Genomic DNA, 27789 nt, shown 5'->3' on the forward strand with positions numbered 1-27789 from the left:
ATTTTGTTATGGTTTGAAAATGAAAAATATCAAAATGGCCCCCGCATGCTTTAATTTTTCCATGTGCGGCCCTCAGTGGAAAAAGTTTGGACACCCCTGGTCTACAGTATTTATGTATTTTATTTATTTGACAGGGACAGTACAATTAAACATTGCTACCCACAGTAACCGATGTCAAAGTACATTAGACTTCTAGCCACAGGCTAATTTGCAACTCTTGTCCCTGGTTAGGCTTTTTAAAAAAAAGTTGAGAAAAGTGTAAAACACATACAAAAGGATTAAGACAAGTACAAAAATAAAAACACATTGAAAATTATTGCCCCCATTTGTCCCCACTACATCCAGTTCTAGTGCTCACACTTCGGATTTTCCTCAAGCCATCTTTGTCCGGCATCTTTTCACTACCCCGCCTTCCACCCGTGTGCAGCTGGGATAGGCTCCAGTGCCCCCCGCGACCCCGTAAGGCAGTGTTTTTCAACCTTTTTTGAGCCAAGGCACATTTTTTTCATTGGAAAAATCCCGAGGCACACCACTAGCAGAAAACATAAAAAAAATGAAACTCAGCAGCCGATATTGACAGTAAAAAGTCGTTCTCGCAATTGTGGATATAAATTAAAACCATTACCAACCATGCTGCACTATAGCTTGTCTCAAAGTAGGTGTATTGTCACGACCTGTCACATCACGCCGTGATTTATTTTGAGTTTTTTGGTGTTTTCCTGTGTGTAGTGTTTCCTATGTTATTGTTGATTGTCATGTCATGTACGGATGCACTTTGTGGACGCCGTCTGCTGCTCCACACGCTGTAAGTCTTTGCTGTCGTCCAACATTCTGTTTTTGTTTACTTTGCAGCCAGTTCATTTTTAGTTTCGTTTTGCATAGCCATCCCTAAGCTTCAAAACCTTTTCCTAGCGGCACTCGCTTTTTGTATATTTTTTGGTTTAAGCATTAGATACCTTTTTACCTGCACACTGCCTCCCGCTTTCGTCTGCATATTGTGATCACGACAAACCATGTTCCTGACATTCACAAAGCAATTAGCTACCTGTTGCCACCTACTGATATGAAAGAGTATTACACGGTTACTCTGCCAAGCTCTAGACAGCACAGGCACTCAACAACGGCACATTATTTGCGGATTATAATTACTGGTTTGCAAAAAATATTTTTAACCCAATTTGGTGAAATTACATCTTCTCCCACGGCACACCACACAATATCTCACGGCACACTAGTGTGCCGCGGCACAGTGGTTGAAAAACACTGCCGTAAGGGACATGCGGTAGAAAATGGGTAGGTGGATATATATATATATATATATATATATATATATATATATATATATATATATATATATATATATATATATATATATATATATATATATATATATATATATAGCTGATGACCCTGCAGCTGACCCAAGGCGCTGTAGGAGGCGCGTCAGGCATACTTGCCCAGCAGAAACAATACCATATCTGTACAATCAATCTGATATCTGGGTAACCAGTGACTACTGCGAAAGGGCAGTTGACAACCAGGAAAGACTGGAAGACTTCCAGGAAAGATTGGATGACAGCAGGAAAGTCTGTACTGGGAGTGGGCGGCTAGTTACCCAACCCACTAGTCTCTTAGCCAGGAGACACCCAACCTCTAACTAAGAAAACAAATAAGAAAAAACAACCCGAAGGCCCTCCGAGAGGCGGGGTGGAAGATGGGCCTAACAGGACTGACTACTCGGAAACGACTGGAACGGACAGGTGTGGATGGGGGTAAGTGACCACATACAGGGGCTTACGGATTCATCAGGGGAGGAAGAAAAAGGAGAGTGAGAAGAAAGGCATACAACATCCTTGCACTGCTCCGGCAGATAAGACAAGTAGGACCCCCAGCCGGGGAGAAAACCACAGAGCCGAGGGTCCAAACATTGTTGATATGGAATGGTAGAGGAAGAACCCCCTGGCATGTGAGCATGCTGAAGATAGACCTGCCAGCCCCCCAGTCACCCAGCAAACAGAAAAGAGGGAACCAGGAAGAAAGTGCACCATCAAGTGGCCTAGAGCAAGTGATGTGAAGACATGGCAGAAACTGGACTCAGACCTCAGTCTACTGCTGGAGCACTCGCTACGTGGTAAAGTGGACAAGAAACTCAACCTTCTTGGGGACATCCTGTACGAGGAGTGCAAAGCTAGATTCGGTAGCCTCACCAAGAAGCAGCACAATCTCCCCCCAAGGAAGAGCAGGAGGGAGGCCGAGATTGACGCCTTGGTGCAAGATCGGCGCCAGCTTCGCAGGAGATGGAGGAAAGCATCGGCAGAGGAGAAAGAAGGCCTGAAGGTGTTATGGGACGAGGTGAGACAGGAGCTGGGAAGCATGCGAAGAGCAGAACGTATTCGCAGACGCAGGAAAAGAAAGGAGAAAGAAAGAGCTAGTTTCATGAGGAATCCCTTCAAGCACGCCCGTCAGCTTCTGGAGGAGAAAAGAAGCGGGAAACTGGAAGCTACCAAGGAGGAGCTTGAGCAGTACATCAGGGGCCAATACAGCGACTCAAAGAGGAACGATCCGTTAGGTTCACCAGGATACGTCCCTCCTCCACCTCCCCCAACCACGCAGTTTGACAGCTTCCCTCCTCGGCTGAGCGAGGTAAGAGCAGTCGTCAAGAAAGCGAGGTCAGCATCAGCTCCTGGGCCTAACGGAATCCCCTATAAGCTATTCAAGAACTTCCCCCAAGTGCTGAAATGCTTGTGGAAGCTAATGAGCACAGCATGGAAGAATCTACTCATTCCGTCGGAGTGGCAGAGAGCTGTGGTGGTGTTTATTCCGAAGGAACAGGAGTCCCATAACATCAGTCAATTCAGGAGCATTGCCCTGTTGAATGTCGAGGGAAAGATCTTCTTTGTAGTCATGGCCAAGAGACTAACCTCTTACCTCACAGGGAATGGCTATATTGACACCAGCTGCCAGAAAGCAGGAGTACCAGGTTTTCCAGGATGCGTGGAGCATTCTTCAATGATTTGGGCACAGATCCAGAGGGCCAAGCAGGAGAAGAGCGACCTCCACGTGGTGTGGCTTGACCTTGCAAATGCTTATGGTTCTGTCCCTCACAAACTCATCCAGTTTGCATTGGAGTTCTTCCACGTCCCTGTTTCCATCATCAACCAGGTAACCAGCTACTTCAGGGACTTCCAGATGTGTTTCAGCCTCCAGGATTTTACAACAGGATGGCAGCGTCTGGAAGTAGGCATCGCCATGGGGTGTTCCATCTCCCCAGTCCTCTTTGTCGCAGCTTTTGAAATCATCCTCCGCGGAGCCCGCCAGACTGTAGGAGGAATGAGGCTGCAGACAGGGCAGAGGCTTCCACCACTCCGAAGCTACATGGACGATGTCACTGTGGTCCTGCAAACAGCCCCATGCACGAGAAGGTGCCTGAAGAGGCTCGATGAGCTAGTGACATGGGCACGGATGGAGATAAAACCCTCCAAGTCACGAAGCCTCTCCTTGCGCAAAGGCACCAGGAACGACAAAACCATCTTTGTTGCAGGAGGTGAGCAAATCCCGCTACTGGTCAACCAGTCCATCCAAAGCCTGGGGAGGCAGCACAATGCGGACCTGTCAGACAAGCACGCAGGCAAGGCAGCACAGAAACAACTCTCAGAAGGCCTAGCGAGTATCAACAAGAGCCAGCTCCCCGGAAAGTACAAGTTGTGGTGCTACAACTTCACACTGTACCAAAGGGTTATGTGGCCACTGAAGATGTGTGAGATTCCATCCTCAACAGCCAACGGGTTGGACAGACTAGCCAACTCCTACATCCGAAAGTGGCTGGGCCTACCGCGTTGCTTCTCCGACACTGGCTTATTTGGGGCAACTTCGCTGCATCTGCCGATCCAGTCCATCACCCTGGGCTATAAGCAGGAGAAGGCCAGATTGGTTCTTGAGCTGGAAGAATCCTCAGATCCTACAGTGAGGAATGCACGTGTACCCACCCGAACAGGCCGGAAGTGGCAAGCAGGGCCAGAGGTCGCCAAGGCCATTGGCAGGCTCCAACACCAGGAAATAGTTGGCAGGGTGCAAGTAGGGAGAGCGGGGCTTGGCTGGGGAGATTCTCCACGCCTCTGGTCCAAGGCCACAAAGAGGGAACGCAGAGCCATGGTTGTGGAGGAGGTCTCAAGGGCGAACCAGGAGCAATATACCATCAAGGCCGTGTCTCAAGGTCGCCAAGGAAGATGGACCACTTGGGAAGGTACCATCAGTAGACCCATCAGCTGGGCCGACCTATGGAAGATGCCACAAGCCAGGCTCAGCTTCCTTCTTAGGGCAACCTATGACACCTTGCCATGCCCTAGAAACCTCCACCAGTGGTTCGACCAGGAGGAGAGCTGTCCCCTGTGTGGTGCTCCCAATGCCAGCCTGCAGCACTTGCTATCAGGCTGCAAGATCGCGCTGACACAGGGTCGCTACAGATGGCGGCATGACCAAGTCCTGATGAAACTGGCCGAAGTCCTGGAGAGCAGTAGACAGGAGGCCAACAGCCAGCCCATGGCCAAGAAACTTCCTGTCATGTTTGTGAGACCAGGGGAAGGCAAAGGAGACACCAGCCAACGAGGCACCCGCAATGTCCTCTCTCTTGCAAGGGACTGGAGTATGAGGGCTGATATCGGCAAACAGCTCCAGTTCCCCCGTGAGATCACCACTACTTCACTCCGCCCAGACATCGTGCTGTGGTCTGCTGTTACCAAGTCTGCCATGCCGATCGAGCTCACCATACCCTGGGAGGAGGGAATCCAGGCAGCCTACGAGCGCAAAGCAGCCAAATATGCAGATCTGGCTGCTGAGTGCAGAGAGGCAGGCTGGTCCACTACCATCTACCCTGTGGAAGTAGGCTGTCGGGGCTTCGTCGGTACATCAACTTTAAGGCTGCTCCGAGATGTGGGAACGACTGGGGCTAAGCTCCAAAGGGAAATCAAGGCCCTTGCTCAGGAAGCAGAAAAAGGAAGCTTCTGGTTGTGGCTGAGGAGGAGGGATAAGTACTGGGGGTCGAGGCAATAAGATGGGTCAGCTGCAGGGGGTGGCAGGGAGACGTCCCTGCCACCGCTCCGCCACCAGGAGGCGTTCCGGGGTTAAAGAGAGCGAAACTCCAATGAGCGGTGGTCCCCGGCTGATGACCCTGCAGCTGACCCAAGGCGCTGTAGGAGGCGCGTCAGGCATACTTGCCCAGCAGAAACAATACCATATCTGTACAATCAATATATATGTAGTGTATGTATTATACACACACAATTATTTTTATAATCATATTAAGCACAATTGTATTTTGATTAATCGTGATTTATCATAGGTTATTACATGCCTGCATAATCTAAATTTAAAAAACAATTTAATTCATTAATTAAAAAAGACACCAATATTTTGACAAAAACGCAATTTTTATTGTAAGAATGTCATGCAGGAATATTTTTTAAATGTTTTCTTGAAGGCACGTCTTTTTTGTTCACAAAACTCAATTGGTAACAGTTGTATGTATGTATGTCAGGGTTTATTTTTAAGTGACATTTAATTAATTCATTCTGGTTTATTTGAAATAGGGACAGATACAGTAACATAGATATCTGAAACAGTCATCCAAAGTATGCATCATAGTGTTTGTAGCCAAAGCTAATTTACAACACTTGTCCCCAACAACAACAACAACAACACAGATCTAACATCATTAAAACAGGAAAATAAAAAGAATGAGGCAAAGAGGCGATAATAATGATAATAGTAATAATACAGACAAAGTGCAAACTAGATAAAAGCCAATAATAATAATAATAATAATAACACAGACAAAGTGCAAACTAGATAAGAACCAATTAGTAAAAATTAGTAAAAACTAAACATGGGAACACGATTGTTGCTCAACCAGCCACAATTTTGTTTGTTTTTTGAAAGTGACAAGTGCAGGTATATTTTTCAAAGTGTCAGAGAGTTCCATAGTTGTGGTCCTTTTATTGAAAACTCAGTCTGGGCAAAAGATGTTCTACGGAATGGAACGCAACAGTTGCCTTTTGCCAGCGAGCACACTAGTCGGAGCCTCGTCACTCATCTTTGCATTGACTTAATGCATTGACCTGAACACTGACCGTATAACAACACACGCTGTCTTTCAGGTAACCATCTGTTGTTAAGGTTAAGGTCATAATAAATAAATAAGCTAATTAATCTGCGTATATATAATTAATACGATTTTCTTGTGATTAATCATGAGTCAACTCGTTATTTTTGACAGCTACAATATTGATTATTATTTTATCCTTTATCCATTATATACCGTATTTTTCGGAGTATAAGTCGCACTGGAGTATAAGTCGCATTTTTTGGGGAAATTTATTTGATAAAACCCAACACCAAGAATAGAAATTTGAAAGGCAATTTAAAATAAATAAAGAATAGTGAACAACAGGCTGAGTAAGTGTACGTTATATGACGCATAAATAACCAACTGAGAACGTGCCTGGTATGTTAACGTAACATATTATGGTAAGAGTCATTCAAATAACTATAACATATAGAACATGCTATACGTTTACCAAACAATCTGTCAGTCCTAATCGCTAAATCCGATGAAATCTTATACGTCTAGTCTCTTACGTCCATCCATCCATTTTCTACCGCTTATTCCCTTCGGGGTCGCGGGGGGCGCTGGAGCCTATCTCAGCTACAATCAGGCGGAAGGCGGGGTACACCCTGGACAAGTCGCCACCTCATCGCAGGGCCAAAGTCTCTTACGTGAATGAGCTAAATAATATTATTTGGATATTTTACGGTACTGTGTTAATAATTTCACACATAAGTCGCTCCTGAGTATAAGTCTCACCAAACTATGAAAAAAACTGTGACTTATAGTCCGAAAAATACGGTAATAGAAATACAGCAGATTCCCGTCTATTCGCGTTCCGGCATTCGCTCATATACATATTCTCGGATGTCGTTTCTCTGCTTTAAATTGTAAATAATTTGTGTTTTTGTTTCAATGGTGATTTTAATAAAAAGTGGTTGGATAGTGCAATCTGCAAGGCAAAATTAGTGCTGCAACCCTGCAGCAGAGAGCGCTCTCTCCCAATTCGATTTACTCAATATTTTACAGCAGGAAGACGCTTGTTGGTAGAAGTGAACATAATGTTGCATTACTGCACATTTTTACGTCCAATATTCCATCTATCCATCTATCTACCGCTTGTCCTTTTCGGGGTCGCGGAATGTATACTTTTAAAATGTGTTCAATAACCGTGAGAGACTTATTTTAAGGTTTCCAGTATCAAAAATGGCATTAGCTTTTTATGGGTGCTTCCATTGGTCGCGTTTTTTCGCCATTCACATGGGTGTTGGAAAATAACCCCAGCGAACAGCAGGGATCTACTGTAATATGTTCAAGAGTATGTACTTTTCATGCAAATGCTGATGCTTTGGTCCTAATCTCTCAAACATTTGATGACGTATCTAAAATATGCTGCATTTCTCACGCAGACCTCCACCACCATCAACGTTCTCATTGTGGATGAGAATGACAACGCTCCGGAATTTCCTGAGGAGGAGTACGTCACGGTGCTGAGTGAGGGTCCAGACACGGTGGGCGCCACAATCGCCACAGTAACAGCCATCGACCCTGATGAGGATCTGAACGGCACCTTGAGATACGCCATAACTCATGGCAACCTGGGCCAAACCTTTCACATCAACAGCATCTCGGTGAGATTATACACATGATTATACAGTGGAAACATGTAGAGACTGTGAAGGTGTACGTGTGTATGTTTAGGGGAGGATTACAGCTGTGAAGGAGCTGGACTTTGAGATCAGTCATGGCCACTATGCATTGGTGGTGACGGCGACAGATCAATCGCCAAATCCTGCTTTTCGTTTGACATCTAGCACAACGGTAAGGATGCATTTCTTCCTTCCTCCTGTCCATTTACACACGTGAGCAAAAAACTGGACATAGTGCACATGGCCTTCTGCAGGATCCTTAGAGCAGTGTTTTTCAACCTTTTCTGAGCCAAGGCACAGTTTTTCATTGAAAAAATTCTGAGGCACACCACCAGCAGAAAACATACAAAAACGAAACTCAGTAGCCGATATTGACAATAAAAAGTTGTTCTCGCAATTGTTGGATATGAATTCAAACCATAACCAACCATGCATCACTAAAGCTCTTGTCTCAAAGTAGATGTACTGTCACGACCTGTCACATCACGACGTGACTTATTTGGAGTTTTTTGCTGTTTTCTTGTGTGTAGTGTTTTAGTTATTGTCTCGCGCTCCTATTTTGGTGGCTTTTTCTCTTTTGTTGGTATTTTCCTGTAGCAGTTTAATGTCTTCCTTGATCGCTATTCCCCGCACCTGCTTTGTTTTTGCAATCAATACTATTTAAGTTGTGCGGACGCTATCCTTCTTTGTGGGGACATTGTTGATTGTCCTGTTATGTACGGATATACTTTGTGGACGCCGTCTGCTCCACACGCTGTAAGTCTTTGCTGTCGTCCAGCATTCTGTTTTTGTTTACTTTGCAGCCAGTTCAGTTTTAGTTTCATTTTGCATTGCGTTTTGCTAAGCTTCAATGCCTTTTCTTAGCGGCACTTAGCGGCACTTGCCTTTTGTTTATTTTTGGTTTAAGTGTTAGATACTTTTTTACCTACACGCTGACTCCTGCATATTGTGATCACGACAATCTACAAAGCAATTAGCTACCTGCTGCCACCTACTGATATGGAAGAGTATTACACGGTTACTCTGCCGAGCTCTAGACAGCACAGACACTCAACAACGGCACATTTGCGTATTATAATTACTGTTTTGCAAAAAATATTTCTAACCCAATTAGGTGAAATTATATAATCTCCCACGGCACACCAGACTGTATCTCACAGCACACTAGTGTGCCGCGGCACAGTGGTTGAAAAACACTGCCTTAGAGCACAGATAGGCCTTGTACATACAGTACAAGTATATGTTCTTGATCGTGTGTCAAGACTTCATTAGTTACAAAAGCTGAAGAGCTTTACAAAGATAATAATGCTTAATATTGAGTTCTGTTAGAACAGAGAATAAAAAGTGGTCGTTCTGCAAACACACTATGTGATATATTGCAATTGACTGAATACATTAATTGACATTCTGCTAATTGACTATGTCTCTTCCAGTGTCCATTAATTGTGTGAGTGTCAAACAACATTTCATCAATTTCAACTCACTCTTCCTCCGTAGGTGCTGGTGAACGTCTTAGACGTGAATGACGTGACACCCACCTTCCCCAGAGCCTATGAGGGCCCCTTTGAAGTGACTGAGGGCCAACCGGGTCCTCGGGTCTGGACACTCAGAGCCAGTGATGAAGACTCGGGACTGAATGGCAAAGTGGAGTACAGCATCACTGCTGGAGATAATCAAAGTTGGTGCTGATCTGAAGTTTATGGTAGGAAACTGATATGTTATTCAAAGAGCCTTATATTTCAGATGAGTTCATGGTTTCTCCCGTCGAGGGGGACCTCCGAGTGAGGAAGGATATCGAGTTGGACAGAGAGACCACCGCCTTTTACAACATCACTGTCACAGCTCGAGACCTGGGCACTCCATCACGCAACAGCTCGGTGGGTCCAAGAATCAGGGTCGCCCCTCCATATAAGCATATCACTCGCTGTGCGTAGGGCCCCGCGATACGTGGGGGGGCCCCGTTTTGTATGAAGAAGTGCGCGTAAAATGTTGTTTGATGAATGACAGGGCGCATTATACAAAGTTTTACCACAAACATGTTCCTAGCCGCTTCCTGCTCTGTCACTGATAAAATAGTAATGGCAATGTTCCCCTTACTGTCCCACTGGTTTTATGTTTTAATCAGAGATGTCGTGATCGCGATCAAGGAATCCAACCGGGGCCGATATTTGCCTTTTTAACCGATCTGAACTGACCTTTACCGCAGCTTTGTCCGAGTGTTTGGCTAAAGATTGTACTCACATGAGAGATTTCTCCAAAAGGAATGCACGCTCAGGAAGGCATAATTACATTTACATATTCATTGTTACAAACATGCAGGAGATTCATGCGTGAATTCAAGGAGACTGCGTGTCGTGTCAGAGCACCGGCTCAAATTTGAGACCAAGTTGCAATGGATTCACTGTGCAAAGCCTCTTCTAAGATACTAATCCTCATCACCGTAGCGGAAAAATAAACTATTGTTTTTTCCAAGTCACTGGAAGACTAGAGGAAAAGAAATGACTAAGCAGGCTACTCACACACACCCAGCAGGACGACACAAGAAGCTAACCGCTAAAGCTTCAACGTAAACCATCGATACTATCGATACCGAGTATAATATAAGTACATAAACGATACCAAAACGATTACATCGTTTTTGTTCTTGTTCTTAGTACTACAACATTTTTTCATTTGGTCGTTTTTGTTGTTGTTTACAAACTCAGGGAGTAGGTGTCTGGCGACAGAAAGGGTTTGAAGGGAAAACACAAATTATTTAATTGAGAGCCATTAGTAGATTTTGCTTTTGTTGAGTTATTGTGCACTAGACACTTTATTTTATTTGTAAAAAATTGTATGTAGCATGTGACACTTACATATAGAGATGTCCGATAATGGCTTTTTTGCCGATATCCAATATTCCGATATTGTCCAACTCTTAATTACTGATTCCGATATCAACCGATACCAATATATGCAGTCGTGGAATTAACACATTATTATGCCTAATTTTGTTGTGATGCCCCGCTGGATGCATTAAACAATGTAACAAGGTTTTCCAAAATAAATCAACTCAAGTTGTGGAAAAAAATGCCAACATGGCACTGCCATATTTATTATTGAAGTCACAAAGTGCATTATTTTCTTTAACATGCCTCAAAACAGCAGCTTGGAATTTGGGACATGCTCTCCCTGAGAGAGCATAAGGAGGATGAGGTGGGCGGGGTTGGGGGGGGGGGTGTATATTGTAGCATCCCGGAAGAGTTAGTGCTGCAAGAGGTTCTGGGTATTTGTTCTGTTGTGTTTATGTTGTGTTACGGTGCGGATGTTCTCCCGAAATGTGTTTGTCATTCTTGTTTGGTGTGGGTTCACAGTGTGGCGCATATTTGTAACAGTGTTAAAGTTGTTTATACGGCCACCCTCAGTCTGACCTGTATGGCTGTTGACCAAGTATGCGTTGCATTCACTTGTGTGTGTGAAAAGCCGTAGATATTATGTGATTGGGCCGGCACGCAAAGGCAGTGCCTTAAGGTTTATTGGCGCTCTGTACTTCTCCCTACGTCCGTGTACCACTCCGTGCAGCGGCGTTTTAAAAAGTCATACATTTTACTTTTTGAAACCGATACTGATAATTTCCGTTATTCCATTTTAAAGCATTTATCGGCCGATAATATCGGCAGTCCGATATTATCGGACGTCTCTACTTACATACATACATAATCTGATTTACAATACTGGCAAATTAAATATTTAATAAGATGAGGTTTAAAAAATGAGTTATTGTGTTTACTTTAGTTTAAAAAAAATGTCAGTTCTATTATCTATTGTTAAAAAGTATCGGATCGGGACTCGAAATCAGATCTGTTCTGAGGCCAAAAACGCTGCTCGAGACATCATTAGTTTTAATGATTTCATTTTGCGCTAACAATTAATAATTATAGAAGAATGTATGTCCTTTATTGTGTTATAATTCTTGTTTTGATTGGAGTTTGATTAAAAAGTGTAAAAGTTGTTTCACACAAATAAGTGTGGACATTTGTTCTTCTGTTTCCCTCAGGTTGTAGTGGGGGTTCAGGTCCGAGATATAAACGACAATGACCCTGTCCTCCTAAACCTGCCTTACAACACCAGTGTGAGCGAGGGCGCTTCTATACATACATCTGTGGCCCGAGTCCGGGCTAGAGATGCAGACAGTGGGCGCAATGCACTGCTCTCCTACAACATTACTGCTGGCAACCAGGATGGAGCCTTCTACATCAACGACACAGTGAGTCAAGGCCATAATAAAGATGGCTTTATTAGATTTCACAAATTAGAACATCCTTGCTCATTTGTATTACAAGCACATACGCGGCAATTTGGCATCACAACTTAACCAAAAATTTACTGTTTTGTTCCAGTGTGCCTATCGTGCGATTTGGGAGACAGCAAAGGGGACGTGAACCCTAATATTTGAATTTTACTTATGCTGAGCTGTCATTTATATCAAATAGTACACACATTTACAAACCCCAAAACCAGTGAAGTTGGCAAGTTGTGTAAATCGTAAATAAAAACAGAATACAATGATTTTCAAATTATTTTCAACCTATATTTAATTGAATAGACTGCAAAGACAAGATACTTAACTTTCGAATTGAAAAACTTTGTTATTTTTTGCAAATATGAGCTCATTTGGAATTTGATACCTGCAGCATGTTTCAAAAAAGCTGGCACAAGTGGCAAAAAAGAAAAGAAAATCCCACAGGTGAACAGGCTAATTGGGAACAGATGAGTGCCATGATTGGGTATAAAAGCAGCTTCCATGAAACGCTCAGTCATTCACAAACAAGGATGGGGCGAGGGTCACCACTTTGTGAACAAATCCGTGAGCAAAGTGTCGAACAGTTTAAGAACAACATTTCTCTACGAGCTATTGCAAGGAATTTAGGGATTTCACCGTCTGCGGTCTGTAATATCATCAAAAGGTTCAGAAAATCTGGAGAAATCACTGCACGTAACATTGAATACCCGATACTTTGGATCCCTCAGGCGGTACTGCATCAAAAACCGACATCAGTGTGTAAAGGATATCACCACATTAGTCCACATTTCAAATTGTTTGTGGAGACTGTGCACGTCGTGTCCTCCGGAACAAAGAGGAAAAGAACCATCCGGATTGTTATAGGCGCAAAGTTCAAAAGCCAGTATCTGTGATGGTATGGGGGTGTATTAGTGCCCAAGGCATGGGTAACTTTAATTTTATGCTGAAAGGTACATACAGGTTTTGGAGCAACATATGTTGCCATCCAAGCAACGTTATCATGGACGTCCCTGCTTATTTCAGCAAGACAATGCCAAGCCACATGTTACAACAGCGTGGCTTCATAGTAAAAGAGTGCGGGTACTAGACTGGCCTGCCTGTAGTCCAGACCTGTCTCCCATTGAAAATCTGTGGCGCTATGTGAAGCCAAAAATACCACAACGGAGACCCCGGACTGCTGAACAACTTAAGCTGTACATCAAGCAAGAATGGGAAATAATTCCACCTGAAAAGCTTCAAAAATTGGTCTCCTCAGTTCCCAAACGTTTACTGAGTGTTGTTAAAAGGAAAGGCCATGTAACACAGCGGTAAAAATTCCCCTGTGCCAACTGTTTTGCAATGAGTTGCTGCCATTAAATTCTAAGTTAATGGTTAATTGGAAAAAAAAAGATACGTTTCTCAGTTCGAACATTAAATATCTTGTCTTTGCAGTCCATTCAATTGAATATAAGTTGAAAAGGATTTGCAAATCATTGTATTCTGTTTTTATTTACGAATTACACAACGTGCCAACTTCACTGGTTTTGGGTTTTGTACAACTCACAACATTGAAGTCTAAATCATACAAAGATAAAGCTCCCTTTGATTGACACTCATCGACTATATGTTTAGTATAAAAGTTTTAGTTAAATAATAACATTATTTGGAAAACACACTGTTAGTACAAACAACATAAAGTGGCAAGAAATATTCAATGATAAATAAAGCAAAATAGATTCTGAACTAAATATCACTCCATACTGTGTAGTGCAGCCATGACCAAACCACGGCCCGTAGGCAATGTGCGGACAGCCGGCGTTTTCAATATGGCCCACGAGACGGCACGAGTCCATTAAGCAACTTGGCCAGGCGCTGTGTTTTCATATGATATTCAACTATTCAGCAGGCTGATGGCTGCATTGTGTTGCTACCTGGAGGCCAACAGAGTAAATCGAGTCAGTGGCCATTTGTTGTAGATCAGTGTAAACAAGTGCACAGCATTTCCTTATGTGAGCTAATTCAAACAACCTTCCCTAGTCATGATGCAGAAAAAAAAAATCAACCAACACAAAATTTCAACAAACATGGTTACACATAACAAATCCTGCTCATTGAACTTTGTGGATATTATAAAAAATCACCCATTCAGCATAAATAAATCAAAACTACACGCATATATCTCAATTGCATGGGATAATGGGATACATGCAAAACACTCTGATTGATTGATTGATTGAGACTTTTATTAGTAGGTTGCACAGTGAAGTACATATTCCGTACAATTGACCACTAAATGGTAACACCCGAATAAGTTTTTCAACTTGTTTAAGTCGGGGTCCATGTTTGGTGCATTTTAGCTGCTTGATATTTCTGATTGATTAAAGGTCTTTAAATAGGTCTTCAAGGAAGTAAACAAGATGGGGGTCAAATTTTCACATACTCTTAATTACCAATTATTAATCATATATATATATATATATGTATATATATATATATATATGTAACCGGTGGTCTTTTCCTCTGCGTTGTGTAAAGTGCTCAGCTGCACTTTACTGACAATACACAACATACAATTGTCGTCAATAACTTTGTTTCCATCGTCAAGTCCCTCTCCCGTTATCGTGGACAAAAGGGAAGTACAACAGTGAAATAAACATACCTGACAATACACAACATACAATTGTCGTCAATAACTTTGTTTCCATCGTCAAGTCCCTACACAAATATAATACAGAAAAAAACAGTGAACTTAAATTCTTAACATGACAATACAATTACAATAACTCCCGTTATCGTGGACAAAAGGGAAGTTGGAAGGCGTGTCCAACGCATATAAAAAGACAGGTGTCACAGTAATTATTGCAGTAGGAGGGACAACGAGACAATGGTTCCACATTGACAAAACATTGAACAATATCCAGGTATTTACATGTAACTTACACATTTTGTGTAATTATAACAATAATAAAGCATTATAAAATACATTATTTACAAGACATAATTGACCCTGTTACACTCACCCCCCAAGAATTACACAAAAGTCTGGTTTGCAAGAACAGTACACATGTGTAAACACAATGGCCATGAAAATCACAAATTTGCATTAAACAGCGATATACCCTTCCTATTTAAAGGATAAGAGAACAAGAGACTTGCTTGGCGCCTGGCAAGAACTCATAGTACTCTATAGACAAGGTGAGGTGCCTTATACACCACACATACACAGGCCAACATTTTGGGTGATTAGGGAAAAATTAGTTTTTCAGAACATTGAGTCCACACCAAGAGCAGCATAAAACAGCTTTCTGGTCATATCTCACACATTAATAACAGTATGGGAGCCTGGCTCGACCCCTAATATGGACTCAGGTTGAACCATGGACTCTATTAAACGGTAAACAGGTTTAATGACTCTGCCAAACCGCGAGGCAAATTGGTTCTCAGCACCAGATGCTTGAGGTGGACCAACTTGGACTAATTGCAGTGAGGGAGCAGGGAGAGCTATCGGGGGATCCAGAGCAGCAATATGGCCACTGTCTGTAGGGGAGACTACTTCAGCGGACTCTGAACACTGAGGCTCATCAAAGGAAGACTGCTCATGGACCCATGAGGCAGTACGGCTATCATCACAAGCATCAGCACTCAAGAGGGAACCAGCATGGGATGTCCCAACAGTTGCAGCTGCCGTATCCGACACCTCTGACTCACACCCATCAAATACTGCTGTGGCAGGCATGACCACTGGTCCAGCATCATCATCCAAAGCTCCGTCTAACGGCAGGAAGTTAACCTGGAGCAACAGGTTACGGTGAACAACCTGTTCATTCCCCTCTGGATCCTTGATCCGGTAGATGTGCAGGTCGGGTTTTGAGGCCACCACACTGTGTATAACAGGCAACCACTTGTCAGAAAGTTTATGCTTCCCTTTGACACCTTTGTTTGCCAACAGCACCTGGTCGCCAAGGGAAAGAGGCTGACCTTTGACCTTTCTGTTGTACTGGTTGCTCTGATGCTTCTGCTCAGCAGAGCAGTTCTTCTGGGCAAGCGTCATAGCACAATGCAGGTCCTCTAAAAGGGACTTTACATATATGTTATAGTCACACACAGTCTCATCCCGAAACACATTCTTAAAGAGGAGATCTACCGGCAATCTCGGGGTTCTCCCAAACATCAAATAAAAAGGCGCAAACCCAGTCGTCTCATGCACAGTGCAATTATACACAAAAGTCATTGTCTGGATCATTTGGGGCCATTTCTGCTTGGAGCGAGGGGGAAATGATCTCAACATGTTGCCCAAAGTGCGGTTAAACCGCTCCGTCCCACCGTTTCCCATAGGATGGTAGGGGGAAGTGTGAGACTTGTCAACTCCTGACAACATCAAGAGTTCAGCAATCAGTTCACTTTCAAAATTTGCACCCTGGTCTGAATGAAGGCGCTGGGGGAAGCTCTGTGGATGACACAGACGAGGATAGGGGGGGCAAAGCCATAGCCGCTGTGGAAAAACCAACAGAAGTGATGGTTTCGCTGGCAGAAACTGGCTGACTCTCAGCATGTTGAGGGGGCTTTTCTTTTCCTGGAGTCACAACACCACTGGGTTCGCTTTTACCTTGCTGGAGAGCCGGCTGTGAGACGGCACCCACCGACTGCTGGGAACTGTGAGCTGCAGTTGCAGAGGAGCTGTGGTGTGCAGGCGAACCTGTGCCTCGTACTGCATTTCCGCCACTCGTTGCAGTTGTGGCGACAGACACGGTGGTGACAGCAGCCAACTTGGGATCTGGGGCGAAGAGTTGTTTACGGACCGAAGAGGGTGTGGGAATGTTCGGCTGAGGATTGTATGGGGTGGGGTTGGGGGTGTGAGGCGATGCTGACGTAGATGAGTTGGGAGCACTGGTGGCGGTGGTGGTCATGGTGTTGGTAGTGGTGACTGAAGCTGCGGAGCTGGAAGTGTGGCTATGCTCGCTTGGGGTCGTGTTGGGTCTTGCCTGGCCTGCGGCACTGCCTCCATTATGTTTGGGGGAGCTATTAGCACTGCCTGGACTCACGGGTCGCACAGGAAAGGGTCCCCAGGTGCTGGCTGCTGGAGAGAAAGTGCCACCAAACTGGGCCATGGGAAGCCGAGGGTGTCTGATCTGGTGCATGGTCTGAGTGGCCAGGAGGGCCAGCTGAGGGTGGGCATACGCGAGGCGTAGAGATACCGGGAAAGGTTGTCTGACATTTGATGAGAGGCCTTTCCCAATCTTTCCGGCCTAAAAAGAGGACGACGACGTGGATGATGAAGGCTGGAACGACATGCCTGTAGAGGTTACCAGAGAGCTAAGTGACTTTGGCCCCGAATTTGGACCACTGCCTCCCCCTGCAGAGCTGGAGAAAGAAGCCGAGGACATTTTTGAGCCTGGGGCTCTAATGTGATTCCGAGGGATCAGATCCTCAAGCTCTTTGGCTGGGTCTTGGATTAGAGCATTGATTAGCTGGACTGCGTATCGTGTAGACTCCGTGCCTCCCCTAATGGTGATCATCCTCTCGCCATTCTTGTCTTTCTGTTTGTCCACATCGATGTGGGCGCCTGTCACATCTTGAATGGCTATGATGTTGCAGCCTCCACGGCCCATGATACGTGACACGACAGAGGCTGGCACCGAAAGCTTTTTAGATCTCCGGACAACTTCCTTCCAACCTTCTTCCCTCTTCTGGCCCCTTTTGGGGCTCGTAAGGCTGAACTTACTGTTGGGTGAGGTAACCGGAAGAGCCATGGTCTTGAATGGAGAGGGTAAAGTGTTTGAGGTGGAGTCGCTCATGTCTGGAGCTTTTTGTGTTGGTTTTGAGATGGAGACCGTGACCTTGTCCAACTTGACTTCAGTTTGAGGCTGAGGACAGTGTCTTTTTTCGGGGCCAACTCCAAGAGCTTGGGACTGGGTGGCTCCCAAAGAAGGGGCAGAGGAAGATGATGAGGAGGAAGAAGAGGACGACGACGTGGATGAGGTGAGGTCAGGGAGGTAGTTGAGTTCCTGGCTCTTCCCTCCACTGCTGCTGCTTTCACTTGCATAGTCGGTACTATCCAAAGGGTCAGAATCACTGTTGCCACCTGCCGTACCCCCTCCACCTCGGGGTTCACCATGGATTTTGTTTTTGTCAGCCTTGTGCTGTGCAAGTGCAACCTGCGGATCCTGTAATATTATCGATTCATTTGGCAAGTCCTTGGTCTTGTTCTTTTTGTTCTTGCGGTTGGTAATCGGGGTCGTGGCTACACTTGCTCTCTTCTTACCAAAAACTGTGGTAAAAGTGGTTGAGGTGGCAGATATACCGATGGTGGTGGTGGTAGTTGCACTGGGAGGCTCAATAGGAACCTCTGTTTCTTCTGCGGAATCTTCCTTCAGCTCCTGCATATCCGAGAAGTCCTCCTTGGTTTTCAGGCCCTCCTCTTCCTCCTGCTTCCTCTTCTGCTCCTCTTTCTTCTTCTTGCATTTCTCCTTGCGCTTCTCTCGCTTGGCAGCCAGAGCCTGCTTTTTGCTCTCCTCTCGAGACTTCTCTAGATCTAGCTCCTTGAGGAGAATGCTCGCGTTTTTGTTGGCCTCAGCTGCTAGTTGGTCTTTGGCTTTGACAATGGTCTCCATGCACTGGTGGCACTTCTTCAACAGCTCCTTGTCAGCAATGGTGGCTATGAATCTCATGCACTCGATATCTGATGGGAATTGGTTGACTTCCTTGACAAGGTACTGCACCACTTTTACATGACCCTTGCGATAAGCAGCCATGAGAGGCATGATTTTGCGGTTATCTGCTGCATCCACATCGGCACTGGCGTGCACCAAGAGCTGGACCACATCAAAATGACCGCCATTTGCTGCCAGCCAAAGAGGCGTATTTCCTTTCTTGTTGCGTACATCAATATGGGCTCCCCTATTGATAAGCAGCTCACAAAACTTGTAATGACCCTTGTCAGGAGCAATGGTGAGAGCAGTGTCTCGGATGAGGGAACTGGTGGAGCATTGACATCAGCACCTTTATCTAAAAGAACACGGCCAACCTCGGCATAACCCCCTGAAGCCGCTTCCATCAGAGGAGTAAGACTAGTCTTAGCACGATGTTCAACGTTGGCCTTGTGATCGAGCAGCAGACTAACAACCTCAGCCCGCCCCTGAAAGCAGGCTAGGGTCAGAGCTGTGTTCCTGTTGGTCTCAATTTGGGCGTTGATGTCTGAGCCCATATCCAGCAACAACTTCACTGCCGGTACGTGACCATTCATCGCTGCCAGCATCAAGGGAGAGATTCCTAGTTTGCTGCCGGTCCTGGAGTTGATTTCAGCTCCAGCATTGAGGAGTATCTTGATGATGTTAACATAACCGCCTGAGGCAGCAAGGCTCAAAGGTGTGTAGTCTGAAACATTGCGGTGTTCCTTATTGGCTCCCCGTAACAGCAACAACTCGACAACCTCTTGTCGTCCCCCAGAGCAGGCCAAGGAGAGAGGTGTGTCTTTGGTTCTTTCAGACTGGGCCTCGATGTCACCCCCTTTGTTGAGGAGCACTTCCACAACGCCAACATGGCCAGCGGTAGCAGCCAGGATGAGAGTGGTAAAGCCTTTTTGTCGCGGTGCTCAATGTTGGCTCCCCGTGCAATGAGGACAGACACTAGCTCCTCGCGCCCTCCTGCACATGCCAGTATCAACGCTGTGTCATGGTTACTCTCCGTGTGTGCATCGATGTCAACCGAGGGGTAGAGGGGGAGCACAGATGGTGGCGAGGAGATGTTAGCAGACGTCTGTGTGGGCGGTTGGGACAAGGGAGTGGGTGAGGTGGTTGTGTTAAGCATGGGCACGCGGCTGCTCATAGCTGCCATGATGTCATCCAGCGTGTCAGTGAGCGTCTGTGCAGGTGTGGCAACCATGAGACCATCCGGGGGCTGCTGAGGAATCATTCCAGGACCTAACCCAGATAACTGTTGACCTTGGCCCTGCTGCTGTTGGCCCAGCATCTGTTGGCCTACCAGTACCCTTTGGAGGTCAGGGCAAGTACTTCCTGGGTAGTCTGCAGGGTTGTATTCCGGCAGAGGCTGGACAGGAACAAAGGCTGCATGAAGAGGTGGAGGCGGTGGCTGGGGTTGGGCCTGCGGTGAAGGGGGCAGTGGGGGCTGCTGAGGAGGCTGTGGCCCATGTGCAGAAGACGGGCCTGTACTCGGTCACGCTGCCCAACAAGTACAACTTCTCCTTCGACTACCACGCCTTCCTCATCCGGGTCACGGCACCAAGTGTAACCGGTGGTCTTTTCCTCTGCGTTGTGTGGCTTTAATGGAACACGACCGATACCATGGATTGCTCAGCTGCACTTTACTGACAATACACAACATACAATTGTCGTCAATAACTTTGTTTCCATCGTCAAGTCCCTCTCCCGTTATCGTGGACAAAAGGGAAGTACAACAGTGAAATAAACATACCTGACAATACACAACATACAATTGTCGTCAATAACTTTGTTTCCATCGTCAAGTCCCTACACAAATATAATACAGAAAAAGATAGTGAACTTAAATTCTTAACATGACAATAACATTTCTGTCGTCGCATGCACGCCTACCTCTCCCGTTATCGTGGACAAAAGGGAAGTTGGAAGGCGTGTCCAACGCATATAAAAAGACAGGTGTCACAGTAATTATTGCAGTAGGAGGGACAACGAGACAATGGTTCCAAATTGACAAAACATTGAACAATATCCAGGTATTTACATGTAACTTACACATTTTGTGTAATTATAACAATAATAAAGCATTATAAAATACATTATTTACAAGACATAATTGACCCTGTTACATATATATATATATATATATATATATATATATATATATATATGTATATACGTTAAGTCAGGAAAAAACACAGATGCTATTTCATCCCTACAAGCAGGTTTCTCTGCTCTTCAGGGGATATTCCGCTCTACCCCGGTATTGAACACTGTATAACGGATAAACCGCAGTAACCTCGACTCTATATATATATATATATATATATATATATATATATATATATATATATATATATATATATATATATATATATATATATATATATATATATATATATATATATGATTACTTTGAATGCACTCCCCCAGTCCAAAAGTTTTGACACCCCTGGTGTAGTGTGTACTATTCTTTGCTGTTACCATATCTGAATTACTGTGTAGAAATAATACATTAGTACACTTCATACATTAACAAGTACTGCAAAAAAGAGCAGTTAAGATAATCCATAAGGCTAGTTATTGGAACATACAAATTCATTGTTTATTGAATCAAAAATAATAAAATTTACAGATCTTGTACATTTTCAAACCACTAAAATCCCGTACGAAGCAAGAAATAAAAGGTTACCAGGTAAGGCTCAACAAATCTTTTCAACAACCGAGGAAAAACACAATCTTTGGAATAAACGTAATCGAAATAGAACAAGTACTTAGTACGTTAAGCAAATAACTTAAAGTACTAGTATGTACCATATCAGACACTTAATTCCTTTTGGTGGGATCAAATAAACTTTGCTTCCTCCTTATCCTTTTTGAACTTGCTGAATTGTTTAAGTGCATGTGTGCTTTTTTTTAGTGCTGTACATGTCTTAACATTTCAACAGGACCCCGACTTAAACAAGTTGAAAAACGTATTCGGGTGTTACCATTTAGTGGTCAATTGTACAGAATATGCACTTCACTGTGCAACATACTAATAAAAGTCTCAATCAATCAATCAAGCCAAATACAATTGCATTGGATTATAATCAGTCATTTAGAACTGTTTAGAACAGTGATTGTCAAATTTAAGATTGAGGTGCGATGGACAATGAGTTAACAGCACGTTTAGCTCATTGGCTAGCGCTGCTCGACTTACCTCTCAACCAGTTGGGATTTGTGAACTCGTGTTTGAAGCCAGGGCCTAGTTTAGGACTGGTGTTGCTCACCAAAAATGCATGTAATTGCTGGTTTTCTCAAAAACTGATCGAATCAGAATGCAAAGTTTGTGTTTTTGCAATGATTATTGTAGTGTATTTAAAATCTCCTCTCTGTATCTTCCAGTCAGGTGTGGTGCAGGTGAACAGACCACTGGACAGGGAGCGAATGGCTGAGTACAGACTCACTATCACTGTCAAAGATAACCCTGAGAATCCCCGCATTGCTCGCAGGGTAATCCCACTTTGCTCACTGCATGTTCACACCATTTTCAGCAATAATTGAATCAATACTCTGTCCATGTAGTAGAATTTTACCAATTCACCAATCTTGTGTGAGACGCTGTACAAAGTTGGTACCATTATGAATGCAAATTTCTCCACCAGGATTCGGACCTCTTGGTCATAACTATTCTGGATGAGAATGACAACAGGCCTGTATTCAGCAGGAACAGTTACAGGGCAGAGATAACTGAGAACTCTGCAGCAGGTAGCATGAGTGTGGATGTGTGTGTGTGCATGTGTGAATGTTTCACCTCTTTTTCTGCCGTTAGCAGAAGAGCTTCTTACTGAAAAAATTGTGTTTAACAAGTCTGCACCACTTCCTGTTTGTATACTGCTAGTTTTCACTCCAAAGACAGATTTGATTTCCTCTTTAAAAAGCTGAAATGTGTGATACAAGAGAAAACGTTGCTTTTCAGTATAGAATAAATTTGCTTATTTTATGGATTAATTTCCAAACTTTTATCCATATGAGCTTAAAGTTTAGTTAAAAATGTTGACTTTTGATATATATATATATATATATATATATATATATATATATATATATATATATATATATATATATATATATATATATATATATATATATATATATATATATATATATATATATATATATAATTTTTTGACAAAATTATTCTTTGATTGCAATAAGAAAGATTTTCTGCTAAATTAAAGCCAAAAACATTTTTTGTGGTCCCTTTATTTAGAAAAGTTTTGAAAAGTGTTTATATATATACATCCATTTTCCACGGATTGTCCCTCTCGAGGTCGTGGGATATATAAGTATATATATATATATCCCCAAAAAGGGACAAGCGGTAGAAAATGGATGGATGGATGTGTATACAATGTCTGTCTATCTGTGTTGGCCCTGCGATGAGGTGGCGACTTGTCCAGGGTGTACCCCGCCTTCTGCCCAAATGCACCTGGGATAGGCTCCAACACCCCCCGCGACCCCGAAAGGGACAAGCGGTAGAAAATGGATGGATGGCATTTTGGTACCATATACCGCTACCAAACCGTATTTCGATCCTTTTCGAAACTTTTCAAAATAAAGGGGACCACAAAAATGTAAAACATTTTTCATCTCCTTTTTATTTGAACAGAAAATCTTATGATACATTAAATATATGTTTCTAATTGCAATCAAAGAAGAAATTGTCATAAAATAAGAGTAAGTAAGCAAACAAAGGCTCCTAATATGGCTGCTGGCGTAATCACTAACATATTGTGTCATACCCCATTCAATTGTTTTGTCAGAATTATGAGGGACAAGCGGTAGAAAATTAGTTATTAATCTACTTGTTCATTTACTGTTAATATCTGTTTACATTATATCTACACTTATGTTAGAATGTAATAAGCACTCATTCCTTTGTTGTTTGGATACTTTACATTAGTTTTAGATGATAATACGCATTTTGGTATCAATCGAAAATATGGCAAAAGATTTTGTGAGCCTATTTTGGAGACTATTCCAGCTGCACTCCGGTGGAAGGTAGGGTACACCCTGGACAAGTCGCTACCTCATCGCAGCCTCTGGTGGATAGCTTATGCAAAATGTCCAAACAAGTATGTCCACCTCACTGTGACGTCGCACTGTATATGCTGGTAAAAAAAAAATACTCACTCACAACACAGTGGTCAGAGGCATGCCAAACTACATGAACCTTATGATTTGACACTTTGGCATTGTTTAACACGAGTATCCAGGGCAGGACCGACACATAAACGTTCTATGCGGTTGTCTAGGGCCGCAACCATGATCATGGCCTAGGCTTTTGTCAATAATTTTTTAATTAAAATTTTGTGAGTTATAAATTAAATGAAACAAAAATGAAATCAAAATATATTTTGCTGTCAAAATTAAATAATAAGGTTGTTTGAATTAGATTAGCAATGTGTAACAAAACTGACACCGTCTTGTAAAAATGCATAATGGTAGCAGCAAACCCAGCATTAGAAAGAACACTTCACTGTTCCCTCAACACCGACGTCATAAATTCATTAGAGCTCACATTTATGCATTCACACACAGCTGCAGCACTTGGGAACCAGGATGATAGAAGAAAGATGAAAATATAAGAAATCTATTTGAAGCAACATCGGACAACGTTATGTTTAAGTTTCACTTTTGCATCTTATTGTGGTGCGTTCCTTGATTAAAGTTCGAAACAGAGGCAACCCTAGTTTTGAAAGACAGAGGATGCTTAACCCTCAATAGATTAACTAAGAATAATATATCAATAATATTTATAATAATGACGTATTTAATGATTATTATTATCCACTAATGATAATCCTACATGATTCAGATAATCTTTACATAATGAATAAAGGTAAACTTGACATATTTATGATAATTTTCAAGTCAATAATGACAGGTTGTATGATTACTAAAACTCAGTCTGGCTACTTTATGATACATTTGTCAGCACTATTTGTAAAATAAAAACCAAAAAAATTTACTTTCATAAAAAAAAAACCACCAAATAATTTAGGGGGCTTTAGGATATTTTAGGGATCCTTTTGTGATGATCCGTTGCCCGGATCATGTTTTGTTCTATTAGTTTTACTACCCCAGTTCTGTTTTCAGCACCCCTGGGTTTGTGTTTTGGTTACCACGGGTGCTGATTAGTTTCACCCGCCTCTGATTAGTGTTCGGGACGCTCACCTGCTCCTGGGCACTAATCAGAGAGCTACATATTCCTGTTTTTCGCCACACACTGTCTGGCTGTCTTGTTTGCCTACATGCAACAAGTTATGTTTTTGTTCCTGCTCGTGTTTTTGACTAGCATCCTTTTGGCTAAGCCATTTTTGTTTTCCGTGTCGTGGGTACCGCGCTGCATATTTTTTGTATTTCAAACGATTTATGGACAATAAATAATTTTCTTACCTGCACACTGCATCCGGAGTTTCGTCTGCATCTTGGGAGAACGACCCACGCCTAAACATGCGACCACATCGTAACAGAAAAACACAAACCCAGGGGTGCTGTAGACAGAACTGAAGTCGTAAAACTAATAGAGCAAAACATGATCCGGGCAACGGATCATCACACCTTTAGCCTAAAAAAGCCTAATGACTCCTACTCTAGATACTGAACGTTAATTTCATATTTAAAAAGTAAAAACAACTTTTGGTAACACTTTAGTATGGGGAAAATATTCACCATTAATTAGTTGCTTATTAAAGTAACAAAAACTTAATTTAGAGTTATTTGGACACTAGGGAAACATATAAGGGTTAGTGTTACTAATAAGCAATAATTCTGAGGTTATTGAGGGAAGACTCTTAGTTAATGGCATACTGGTTGTATAATAAGGCCATGCAGAATAAGGCATTAATAAGTACTTAATAATGACTAATTAAGAGCCAATATGTTACTAATTTGCATGTTAATAAGCAACTAATTAATGGTGAAAATGTGTTCCCATACTAAAGTGTTCCCAAACTTCTTCTTTTTTTCCATACAGCATCTTGGAGGTATTACACTATGTATGACTTTAACCTTGTTAGGGTTTATACATGTGTTCTAAAAAGTTAGTTTCAACCAAATGATGCCAATAATCAGTTTTCTTAGTGCATGTAAATTTACTGAGCGTGTGTATGTGGGGTGGTGACGTTAGGTTTACGGTGGGGTGGGAGCCCTTCTGGAATCTAATAGTAATATTAAAGATCACAAACAAAATTGTGTTTAGGGCCCAGTGTTGGGACTAACGCGTAACGCGTTAGTGTAACGCCGTTAGTTTCGGCGGTAACTAGTAATCTAACGCGTTATTTTTTATATTCAGTAACTCAGTTACCGTTACTACATGATGCGTTACTGCGTTATTTTACGTTATTTTTTATGTAGTATCGGCTAGAAACTGAAGATCTGAGTGTGTTTTGTGGCAGCGCTGCGGTGGAAAAGAAAGGGCGTATGTGCTTTCTGTGGGTGGGGGCGGGGGGGACTCCCATACCGTAGTTGAGGAGCGCAGGGGAGACGTTCCTTCGGGGCTAACAACCTTCACTTTACCCGGAAGTGGTCTTTACAGCTGAGGGTGAATGACGAGGCCGGCGGTTTGTTGCAACTTTGTGACTTTATTGCACGCAGCCATCCAGCAAGCTAGAGAGAGCACCTGCAAGCACTCACTGTCGCCGCGGCGCTCGCTCACCTCTCTCGCCCACTCACTCACTGACGTCCCTCCCCCACATGCTGTCATATCTTAAAGGGCCACACACACACACTACTCTCATAACAACTAACAAGACATCAAGGCGAAGCCAAGAGTCGATTTTTTTAACATGGAGAAATTCTCAATACTTTTCTTTTGTCGAGCACAAAGAAAATAACATTTTAGTTAAATGTAAGTTGTGTCTTGGATCAAATATCCTATCTACTTCAAGTTCAAGTTAAAGTGCCATTATGTTGCAGCTATTTAAAATAGTTTTGTGAATTTGTTCTGGCCAGAAACAAATTGGCCTTTGAAACATATCTTTGTCTTTGTGTGTTGTATGTAGACCACATTGTTTGTGTGTTGTATGTAGACCACATTGTTTGTGTGTTGTATGTAGACCACATTGTGTGTGTGTTGTATGTAGACCACATTGTTTGTGTGTTGTATGTAGACCACATTGTTTGTGTGTTGTATGTAGACCACATTGTTTGTGTGTTGTATGTAGACCACATTGTTTGTGTGTTGTATGTAGACCACATTGTTTGTGTGTTGTATGTAGACCACATTGCTTAGCAGAGTTCAGTGATGCAAATGCATGTCAAGTTGATCAACACATTGTATTATTCTCCAGTGCAATAACAGTACTGAAATGAAGGCTAAAGGGCATTAATGGGAGCTTTTAAAAAAGAAAAGAAAAAAAGAAGTAACTAAATATTTACTTTTCAAAGTAACGCATTACTTTTTGGTGTAAGTAACTGAGTTAGTAACTGAGTTACTTTTGAAATGAAGTAACTAGTAACTATAACTCATTACTGGTTTTCAGTAACAAACCCAACACTGTTAGGGCCACACAAAGCCTAGAGCCAGTATAAATCAGAAAAGGCGAAAATCATCATTTCATCATCCTTTCAAATGAAACCAGGATTAATTTCAAATAAAAAGTCTTCATAAAGTTCCAACATTCGTGCCTCTTCACCCCCCCAGGTAGTACTGTAACAGTGCTGAATGGGCCCATTCTGGCCGTAGATAAGGATATTGGACCCAATGCTGTGGTGAAGTATCGTCTGCTGGGAGCTCGAGTGGACCTTTTTACTGTGAATGCCAATACTGGTAACAATCGCTCCATAGCATGGGTACAGATGTGTAGAAAGTATCTCCACAACAGTGTGTGTCTTTCTCTAGGAGTCATACATGTGCAACAGGGAGCCAAGTTGGACCGTGAGGCGTATCAGGAGCCTCGGATAGAGCTGGTCCTTGTCGGGGAGGACATTGGGGGATTAAACAGCAGTGTTCCTCTCACAGTCACCATCCTGGACCAGAATGACAACCCACCTGTTTTCAGTCCTTCCAGTTTCGGTGTGAGACTCCCAGAGAACAGCCCGACTGGTGCGTGTAAA

General features: G+C 43.1%; 1 protein-coding gene and 1 pseudogene across 1 annotated transcript in view; one reads left to right on the forward strand and one right to left on the reverse strand.

Moving 5' to 3' along the window:
- Positions 1–12170, forward strand: part of LOC133656978 (cadherin-23-like) — a gene marked incomplete at its 5' end in the record, with an annotated part of 55974 nt that extends 43804 nt beyond the window's left edge. The window contains 6 exons of the mRNA XM_062057869.1: positions 7510–7731; positions 7802–7921; positions 9247–9427; positions 9493–9626; positions 11786–11995; positions 12129–12170. Coding sequence (XP_061913853.1) covers positions 7510–7731; positions 7802–7921; positions 9247–9427; positions 9493–9626; positions 11786–11995; positions 12129–12170 — 909 coding nt within the window. The remainder of the gene's footprint in view (positions 1–7509; positions 7732–7801; positions 7922–9246; positions 9428–9492; positions 9627–11785; positions 11996–12128) is intronic.
- A 3156-nt stretch (positions 12171–15326) lies between these two features.
- Positions 15327–21171, reverse strand: LOC133656979 (ankyrin repeat and KH domain-containing protein 1-like; annotated as a pseudogene).
- Between the last annotated feature and the right edge of the window lie 6618 nt (positions 21172–27789).

Source organism: Entelurus aequoreus, linkage group LG09 (assembly GCF_033978785.1).
Source record: "Entelurus aequoreus isolate RoL-2023_Sb linkage group LG09, RoL_Eaeq_v1.1, whole genome shotgun sequence".
In the NCBI taxonomy this organism is placed as follows: Eukaryota; Metazoa; Chordata; class Actinopteri; order Syngnathiformes; family Syngnathidae; genus Entelurus; species Entelurus aequoreus.